General features: G+C 32.5%; 1 protein-coding gene across 1 annotated transcript in view; it reads left to right on the top strand.

Annotated features, from left to right (window-relative positions):
• Positions 1–440: 440 nt before the first annotated feature.
• Positions 441–11,249, top strand: part of LOC106126915 (uncharacterized) — a 28,471-nt gene continuing 17,662 nt past the window's right edge. Inside the window, exon 1 of the mRNA XM_013324829.1 lies at positions 441–933. Within this exon, the coding sequence (XP_013180283.1) occupies positions 929–933 (5 nt within the window). The 5' untranslated portion in view covers positions 441–928. The remainder of the gene's footprint in view (positions 934–11,249) is intronic.

Raw genomic sequence — 11,249 nt, 5'->3', positions numbered from 1 at the left:
CTAACTTTAGTCCGTACAATAACTAGTCTTCTATAAAATGGTCTTTTTTAGTAATCTAAACATTCTTAACCTCGAGAAAATTAATTAATCGATAAATACAGACTAATGTATATACAGTTCATAAAATATTATATTAGTATTCAAAGCTTAATTAAATTAATAATAAAAGTTTTAACCAATCAATTATAGATTACTTTTATAAAAGTTAAAAATTAAATTTCAATAATGTTTACCTTTTGAACTTCTAATAAACGGTAACTGAAATTTATTGCTATTAAAAATAATTTAATAAAAATCTACGTTGACATTTAAAACTAAAATTATTAATATAATATACGTTAATATTGTAAAGCGCCTAAGATTGAGCACCCCTTATGCACTTTTTGTTTATTTGATAGCGATGCTACTCGCTAGTGCACGGTGCACACGCATCGCAGTCGGCGGCCGGCGCGTGCGACACGCACATTGCCCTGCAGCCCAAAACCCTCGCGCTTCCGTATCGATCCACTACAGTGTGACCCCACCTTTATACCCGAATTACTGACGAAATATTTGTCGTTTTTACGCATATTTTATAGTGATGATGTTTTTGGAGAATATTTTCAGTAATAATAATGTGGTTAAAAAAATCTTATTCAATTTTATTTAATTTTTTCGAAGCATGAAGTTAAAATGTCAAGTTTTATTTTTAAATTTGATAAATATGGTGTTGTTCTGTAAAATATTGTCACCATTCACTTGCTAGGTGGTGTGCATAATTTTATTGTTTACCGATACGATCCAATTTTTCATGATGTTCGTTTGAATTTCAAATACGTCTTTATAAGAGTTGATGTTTTCATAAATGTGGACTATTTCAAGTTGAATTTTGACGGAGGTGGTTTTGTGGTGTTCAGTTGTTTCATCATTCCTGCGTCGGATACGAAAAATGGGGTAAGAAGTTTTATAAAAATATTTCTTATTTATATTACTTCCAATTTATACAAAAAAAATATATTCGTAGTCAAAATGTAGCTTTATTAAAATATTAACGTAATTCTTAAAAAAAAAACAATGAACTTTAATACTTATAATAATGCCGCTTATATACTCGTATTGTTTCATAAAAAAAATTTAATCCGTAATTGCGAATGCGTGCGAATTACATATGTACTAAAGGTATATAAGTGTTTAATTAATTTGAATTTAGTTAGATAAATCACGTCATTGTGTGAGTATAATTTATTTTAAATAACACTTATTTGGAATGTTGTCGCGTTGGAAGAAAGATAACTAATAGTTGTACTTATATGAAATTAATAACAACTTATATGAATTAATACTTCTTATAACTTAAATGCGAATGTTAGGTAGATGGATGTTTGTTTGTAGGTATTCTTGTATTCAGATGAACGGATTCTGATTAAATATGGCATACACATAGGACACAGTCTAGTAAAAAACATAGGCTTCTAACTATATTCTTTTGATTCCGCGCGTAATCGCGGGCGATAGCTAGTATCTTTTAAACGGAGATTTAGATCGTGGTAAATCAACCTATAAACTAACCATTTAATCGTGGATTCCCTTAGTGAACTATGACCGTTCCAAGTCAATAGAGCCGAGGGCACGAGTCGTAGCATTACATCGTTTATCGGCAATACGTAATCAATAATACCTATTACACTAAACCCTTCGTAACCTGACCGAGAAGCCTCATCACTGTGTCATGCAATACACCGATTAACTTGCTACCAATATGACAAACAAACTTTCGTTTTACAAATTGTTTACACACAGAAATTCAATTTAACTTTATAGGTCCTATTTCTCTATTCTGACCAATCAATTGACGTACATTGTTTTGTGTTACATTTACAAAGTACCTAGACGTTTCATAAAGATTGCACAGTTATTTTTATAACTTACTTAAAGATGTGCTTTCTTAGTTTTATCTGTTTTATACAATCTTAATATAGTACAAGATAAATATTTTTAACAGTGGTAGAGCCCACTTTAACATCTTCGCATGAATTAGCCTGGCTCGCCCGGTGAAATACCACGACCACAAAGAAGACAGGCGCCAAGTGGAAGCAATTCCGCGTTTCGTCTGATGAGTGTGCGTCCCGGAGGCCTAATTTAGTCCTCTTTTCCTTCTTACCCTTTTTCTTATAAGGAAAGGATGGGAAGTGGAAGTGGACTTTCCAGATGAGAGGATGCATGGGAAGGGAAAATATTTTCTTTCTGTGCATCCTCTCCTCCGTCGATTAAAGGTAGGCAACGCATATGCAATTGCGTATGTCTATGGGCATCGGTCACTTCGCTATATCAGCAATTTCAGGTGGCCGCTCGCTCGTTTGCCACTTTATGATATAAAAAAATAATAATAACCAAAATGGTTAAGGACCTCTTGGAGTCCACGTGTACAAAAGTAAAAAAATAAAAAACAAAATAAAAGGGAGTACATCCATACACTATATTAAAAAAAACGCGAAAACTATAAGAATCTCTTTTCTAAATTGATACCCTTTTTCTTTGTCTCCAAATCATAGTAATCTTTACGTAAATTATGAATATTGAAAATGGATTAACACATCGTAATGAGATATTGATTAATTACTTGTAAATGTGTACATTCTGCGTTGACCCTCTTACCTGAACGTTAGTGACGCGCCAAGGCATGTGCTGCTCCAATTTTATTCAATATGACGTATGACCTTAATATTTAAAATCAAACGCGAGTTTCCACTGCTGAGATACACATAAAAATAATATTTACACTTCTGCTTAAAAAAAACTATATAAAATCAAGAGCTAAAAATACTTAACTACTAAATAACTAAAAGAGTATATTATTAAAAAAATACATGATGATTAAACTATTAGTATGCAAATAAAATACAGAGTGACTAAATAAATACAAAATGATTAAACTATTAGTGTACAAATAAAATACAGGATGACTAAATTAATACAGAATGATTAAACTATTAGTGTACAAATAAAATACAGGGTAACTAAACTAATAGTACGATTTAAAAAAGCAATATAGGCGTCCTACGAGTAACGAATATTGTTTACATAAATATAATCGATTTGAACAGTTACATATATAAAATCGATTATAACAAATAAGTTCGCGTCTACTCGTGTGACGGTATTCATGACGAAAAGAATTCATATTGGATTTTATTCATGCAGCCGACAAACGCGTGGAATCGAAATCGATACTATGTTAATTTATAATATTAGCATACATTTTACACGCGCTTTTATGAGCTAGAAGATATCCCGGAAAATATTACCTTAACATTTTTAAAGGAAACTAGCTTTTGCCCATGTCTCCGTCTGCACTATTTTCAAATACAATTCATTTTCAGAATTTTTTACTAAATTATATTTGAGATTGCTCAAAATCTGATGAACTTAGTACATATCTAGCGACCACAAACATAAATTTAATATAGAAAATTTTCGTGTCACAATGTTAGTTACCATTCTCCTCCTAATCGGCTTTACGGGTTTTTATGAAATTTTATAAGCATATTCAGTTGATCTGGAAATCGGCCACTATCTGTTCTAATATTTTTTATATAAAAATATTAGCAGATTTTTTGTAAACTTACTATTTCTTTTACCATTCCAACTAAGCTGTATGCTTGTGCTAGGTTTACGACAATAGTCGAATGGCGGGATTCGAACCCCCGACCTCGTGGTCGGAAATCCGTATCATTAACCATTAGGCTATTGACGCTTTCTTTCTAATTCCGTGTATACGGAGTCCTAGGCGATAGCTAGTAATTGTACAATATTAAATCTCACCAAAATTAACGTTGCGTATTGTTTTGAAACACAATTCGTTGTAGTTGAATGTTTGGAGTCGGGACGTGCCGGCTGCCGCAAGAATACGGATATAAACATTGTTGCTGGTTCAAATAGTAAACAAATCACAAAATTTATTATAATTTGCTTTACTCAATTTCCTTTACAAAACTTGCAATAACTTAGAACTAAAATAGACCAACCATTGTTATTGATTTAATATACAAAGATTATGCTAAAGTCGATGTTCTTATGATGAAGGAAAACATCGAGATGCAACCTGCACATATCTGAGAACAAAATTCAAAGATATGAGTGAATTCAACCAACCCGCACTGGACCAGCTTAGTTGACTAATCGCCTAGTTACTTCTAACTTATTGTAAGACGTTTGGTGAGCTGATGATGATGATAATGAAGTGGCCGAATTCTATTCCACTAACATTGCCAAAGTATAGATTAACCTGTTTTTCTTACCGTGTGTTACTGAAACCAAAATCCCCGCTTGAAACATATGTTTACAATATGTTTAAACGGGGATTTTGGTCTAAGAAACCTACGGTTTAGTCATTTATTATAATAAGAGGTGTCCATTGATTTAGATTTATTAAATTTAAACTTAAAAAAAACTATGTGTTATATTCACTAATTGATTGACACACAGAAAGCAATCGAGAAACAAAAGTTAATATGTAAAAACCTGCAATCATATTTGTTTCCAAGGTCAATAACCACCAGTCATTTAATCCATCGGATCGTTAACAAACAGAAGTTCAGAGAAACAATCGTATTCCAAATCCTCTTTCAAGGAATGACGATGTTGATTCAGTGATTTGCAAGATTAAAACATCCTGTAGCTAAAGTCTTTGTAATGCTTGGGCACATCACAATGCTATAATCTATATATATAAAAGAAAGTCGTGTTAGTTACACTATTTATAACTCAAGAACGGCTTTACCGATATGGCTGAAAATTTGTGAGGAGGTAGCTTAGAGCCAGGAGACGGACATAGGATATTCTTTTTTTTTTAATATATGCCTTGAAGTTCTGCTTTTTATTTAACTTACTAATATTATAATATAAATGCGAATGTTTAGATGGATGTCATGTGAATGGATGGATGGGTGGGCTACACTAATTAAGTTTTTTTATATATAATATATACGCGGACGGAGTCGCGGGCGACAGCTAGTACGTAATAAATTGTAACGTGCAGACAAAGTGTGCTTCATTTACTTGCAACAATTAAGTACTGTACAACTCAAAATTAAACACAACACTAAAACAATATTTAAAAAAAACTCTCGTGTTAATATTTGACTTTAATTTAATATGACATTATTGAATTTTAATTTGAAATAGGTTATGTTTATAAATACTAAAAAATAAAATATAGTATTTTAAATTAATTTTATTAGCATTTACCATTAAATGTATATTATAGCTGAGAGTGGACACATTGCTTTAATAAAGGATTACCGTTTACGTCCTGTTTGTATTCACAGGAGTCGAATCATTCATTTTGAATTAATCTCGCACAACCACTAATATATTGTAAGACTATAGTACTACACAAACATTAATTCGATATAATTAAATATTATCTATGTTTCTTTCTTAAAATAGAAAGCTTTAAAACTGGCCATCGATAGCAAGACTAACATTTTATTTTTAAAAATGTATAGTTCTATTTTCAAATTAAAATTAATAAAACGGTAGAATAATATATAATTATAGTTTTTATTTTATAGTTAGCTTGGAATATTAATTCGTTTACCATGGGTTTTTGAAACCAAAGACTGTATAAAATGTATATCGTCAACCCTGTTATTATGGTTGTCAGAATAAAAAATAACAATATTTTTTTTATATCATAAGGTGGCCAAACGAGCGAGCGGCCACCTGAAATTGCTGATATAGCGAAGTGACCGTTGCCCATAGACATACGCAATTGTATATGCGTTGCCTACCTTTAATCGACGGAGGAGAGGATGCACAGAAAGAAAATATCTTCCCTTTCCACGCATCCTCTCATCCGGAAAGTCCACTTCTACTTCCCATCCTTTCCTTATAATATAAAAGGTGGGAAGGGAAAGAGGACTAAATTAGGCCTCCGGGACGCACACTCATCAGACGAAAAGCGGAATTGCTTCCACTTCACGCCTGTCTTCTGTGTGGTCGTGGTATTTCACCGGGCAAGCCGGGCCAATTCGTGCGAAGGTGTTAACGCGGGCTCTACCACTGTTGAACTATGTTTTAAACGGAGATATTTGTCTTGGAAACCTACGGTTACAGACTTGGTCGATGTAATCAAATTTCCTTCCTAAATTGAAGTATTTATGATTTTTTTCTTTAATTCTTTATCTTTTTAATTCATATGAATATTGTGAACTCACTTATAGATCTATTATATCGATCTATTAAAAAATATACAAAAATATATTTCTGTTAAATGTTAGTAAAATAAATCTTAAAAGAGTTATCACGTTCAGAATATCACGTAAATCTTTCGTTTCCTAAATTAATAGTGACGAAGCCGAGGATAATCCAGTAGTTATTAATATACCTCGAGACGGCACCGAAACACTGGACATAAAGTAAAACACATCAAAACTCAGACAGAAATACAAAACACCGTAGCAGACAGACGGCCCGGCAGACTGGACGTATTTATAGAAACATTTTTGTCCATCTTGTGGCGACATCTTACTAATATTATAAATGCGAATGTTTAGATGGATGGATGTTTGTATGAAGGTATCTACGGAAAGGCTCAACGGATCTCTCTAAAATTTTGCGTAGTTAAAGAACATGTAATAGTTTGGAAGAACACATAAGCTACTTATTAAGTTATTTAATTCCGCACGGACGTAGTCGCAGCGACGGCTAGTTTGTAATATTGCCGTAGTATTCCATGGCTCTGGCAATTGTTTTCGTATATATTATTCCTTTTTCATATAAGAGAGATTATAAGTGCCGCAGCAGTGAAATTCTACTGTTAGGATACAGACTTTAAAGCATTGATGGATTTTTCATTTATACAGTTTTGTTAACTACGAAATTTATTGCTCTTTCGTGTAATTTATTGTGTTGGAGAAATATAAATCACTCTTACTGAGATGTCTTTATTCTTGTAACGCGTGTATGTTCGTGGTGTATCTTTGAAAGAAAACTTTTAGATTTCAATTTAAATTGGTTTGCTGAAAATGTACATAAATTACAATTGCATTTCGAGATTTCAAATCTGTATACTTTTTAATTTTCATTTATTTTTTTTACAATCTTGTTATTTTAGACAGTTTGAAGGCGAAATATATTTTCTTTTTTTTTATTTGACATGAGAACATATCTTAAATCGTTTGCGAAATCGAAAAAAGCGAAAAGTAAAATTTTCTTCGCGCACTAAAGTTTCAAATATCCAAAGCGGTTTACTAACTTACATTAATATCTTTTGAAGTTAACAAACAATATAAGAAATTAGTATAAAATAAAACAGTGTTCTAAAATATATTTTTAAGTGTATAAATACGTATCTTAAGCAAGTATGTATAGTCGGAGTATTTTATTTCCTACCCATTTCGTAGCAATGTTGTTATACTCAGTTTGCTGATATTCAAAGCTAAGTGGGAAGCGAATTTAATTCTTTGAGCTTCCGTGTCCCGCCGACCGTCAGTTGTTATATCCGAGCCAGAGGTAATCAACTCATTAGTAAATCGCGACAAAGACAATGTTAAATATAATTTTATTCACAAAACTGTGCCAATTATTTACATAAATTACGGGTGACATTGGGATTTTGCGCTTTGATTTTACATCGGCCATTTCCTTTAAGAGAAAATGGCGCGAGAAAAAAGAAAAGACAAATTTTCTGTTCACGTCATTTTATTTCTTAATATAGATTTCTTTTGTCGCTTGCGTTTTAAAAATGACACAAATATATTTACGAACATCTGTAATTACGTAGTATTCATTCTCTACTTTTATTACACAAATTAACTTATAATCTTACCAATTAGTTCGGTACTACTAAAATCCATTTGGGATTCGAATCTTGACGAATCAGGTCGTAAATCAGGAGAACCATTAGGATATCACAGTTGTATATAAAACCATGAAGAAAAGTTTTCAGCTCTATCTTGAGTTATGCTCACGACTTTGCGGCGGACGAGAATACAATAAAAGATAGTAAAATGCACACCATAGTGCCAGTTTCTCAGCGTTCGGTGAACGAACATATATTTTGATTAGTACGCTAAAGAGTAATGTAATAAAATGTATGAGCTTTTGCCTGCGACATCGTCTGCAAAAAATAAAGAAAAAATAGTGAATAGTAGCCTATGTCTTCCAGGCTATGTTCTACATTTACCCGACATTCTCTATACTTTGTCTATACATTGTTTGCTTGTAACAAACATCCATCTAAATATTTACATTTATAATATTAGTAAGAACTATATTTAAAAAGAAACGATATATCAGAATCAATGTTATCGAGTAAAATTTCTTAAATGACAACTTCAGAAGCAATTTTTTAAGTTATGTTCCCTTACTTTAAGGATCTTTTGTGTTATTGTTTTTGTGGTGGCGTTCTTTATTTTTTCATACTCTATACACATCTTAGGTCGTGCGTTTCGTTAGGCTAAAGGTTTTTTTCTGAAGGCGCTTCCTTCAACTATTCTCTGGTATTTTAACTTGATTTGCCTTATGTCCTGTAGCTATAAACAAATACTTTGCAGTATTAATAACGAACAAAAATAATAATAGCCTCACCTTTCATCAAATTGTCGCTATATCAAACACAGCATTCAAACTGCAGCAATAGAACCTCCTTGGTATTCGCTGGCATCATTTCAAACGACTATTTCCTGACAAGATGTACACGTTTTTGAACTAACGTTGATATCCGAGGCGGTACGGGTCAACTAGTGGATCATTTGAATTACAATTATCTATAACTAACTGTCGTCCGTGACTCCGTCCGCACGAAATTAAAAAAGACTCAGTAAATAGCCTATGTGTTCTTCCAGACTATAGTCTACATCTATTCCAATTTCCGGAGAAAAGATTCTTATGTCTGTAATGAATAAACTCAAAAACTAAAATCATTTATATTAGAATGCCGTATTATCTTTCTATTTTTTTTTTCAAATTGTTCTATTTTGAGACTAACTATCGCCCGCGACTCCGTCCGCGGAATTAAAATAAAACTTAATTATGTGTTCTATACACGCATGTTAAATATTAGTAGTTAAAACCTATGTATTCTTCCAGACTATGGTCTACAACTTTGCCAAATTTCATCAAAATCCATTGAAATATTCGCATTAATAATATTATTAAGAAGAAGCTCTTATTAGGTTTTTTTAAAAACTTAATTACGTTAATGTACGTTTGTTTGCTACAAGAGCTTTTAACTCTTCTAACTATACAATAATAATACCGATGTTCGTTTGTTCATATAATAGATTTACTGGCTGTTATCGCTAATTCGTAAATAACACCGGCTTCCTTAGAGTAGAGCTAAAAATCAAACAGCACTTAACGTTTATGGCCTGTTTTATGGTCCATGTTATTACTCTCTAGGGTCACTTTAAGATTAAAAAAACATAAATAATTTAAACAAATTAAATCCAACGATAAATAGGAATTATAAAAGTCGTATCTCTTATCGATTTATATTAGCGTGAATAAATAAAACTGCCATACACGTTACGAAAGACGTCCCCACTAAAGGGGTTCGGAGCCTACCCTAAGTTAGGGGTGACTAGGCCTTAGTCAAACACTCTCGCCAATTTCTTCTCAGATATGTGCAGGTTGCATCACGATGTTACCATGGCGGGATTCAAACCCAGGACCTGCAAATTGTATTAATCCCTGAGCCATCGACGCTCTAAAAGTACTTTTATGACATAGCAATGAGGAGAAAAATTATACAAATTAAAATTTTGAATAAAGAATGTGTGCTGTATTTATGAAAGTCACGTTAATTGTTTTTAAATCTAGACAAAGACTCTTTTTTATGTCTGATATCTGTAAAAGAAAAATATATTTTATAGAGTATGAAGATAAGAACTTCCTGACAATTAAAAATGTTGTAAATTTTACAACAATTGTTAGTTAGAGAATTGTTCCTCAAGCAAGCGGTTCCACTCACGCTAACGAGTTTCAAACTTCACTAGTTTCTATGTAAATACTAAATCACAGTATTAAACAATGTTCAATTAACAAACGACATCTCTGTCTTCGACTCAAGTTTTATACTTCTTTGGTGCAGGGAAATAATTTAATGTTTTCTTTTTTCTGCTAAATAACTGTTATATACAAACAACGGAGTTTCTTTTTACTAGAAACGTACATCACCATTATCCCTTCGCCTATCTTTGCTCGAAATGCTGGCTAGTATTAAAAAAACTGGAAGTTTTAGTTATTAAAAAGAAAAAGTCAGATCTCTTAGCAACCGTATGATTCAGCCGCAGTCTTCAAGAATAAAAACTTATTGTTTTACATTTGTCACGAACACCTTTTACATACAAGCATAACTCAAAATAAAATAACCAATAATCCAAAATACAAAACTCGTATATTTACAAAACACACCTATCTGGAACTTTGAATAATTGTGTTCACTTAAACACTCAAAGATTTATAGAGTTCCACGTTCATAAAACAATGAACTTTTGTGGTGAGCCCGTGCAAATTTATGGTCATACTTAACGTGACCACACGTCCCGGTTTGAACGGGACTGTCCCTTTTTATAGTTACGAGTCCCGGTGTCCCCGGAATGAATTCTAGCACGCGAAATTATCCCGTTTTTTTTTTAAAAATCGCGCGAACAATTTAACAATCGAGTCGGCTGACGCGAGCTGAGTGTGAGTACGAGACCGCATCGGTCAACTCATAAGAAAATCCAGTTCAAATTTCAATTCTAAAGGAGATGTTAGTAATTAAGGCAAATATAAAAAAAAACATGCCGAGTTCTTACTTAAAATCATCACCAGGTTTTATTCATACTCAGGTTAAAACTAAATTGTTCCTGTGATAGATATTTTTAGAAATTATTAGTTTCAGTCCTTTGGCGCGAATGGCGCGCTTTCATAACCAAGTCAAGCGTCAGAATGAATAGTCAGAGGACATAAACGTCGACATTTTAGTAAGGCTAATGTTGCGCCAGTACACCGGCACAATGTCGGTTTTTCTTCCTCACAATATAACTAAAAGTTTTGGCTACATGTTTTTTATTTCTAACATTTACGGCTTTATTTGAAGCATATCCTATGTAAGCCAATGTCCTGATTTGGTGAAAAAATAAATGGTCACATTAGTCATACTGCAATATGAAATTATTGAACAGCACAGTGTTACGGGTGTCGGAATTTAAAATAAAAACACAAGGTTTTTCATATGAGTAAAGTTTAATGCCTTCCATAGAGTAGTAAACTCTTTGGAA

This window comes from Papilio xuthus, unplaced genomic scaffold (assembly GCF_000836235.2).
Source record: "Papilio xuthus unplaced genomic scaffold, Pxut_1.1 DF824992.1, whole genome shotgun sequence".
NCBI classification, from domain to species: Eukaryota; Metazoa; Arthropoda; class Insecta; order Lepidoptera; family Papilionidae; genus Papilio; species Papilio xuthus.
The sequence above is the reverse complement of the archived record's forward strand: the minus strand, read 5'-3'. Positions and strand labels throughout refer to the sequence as shown.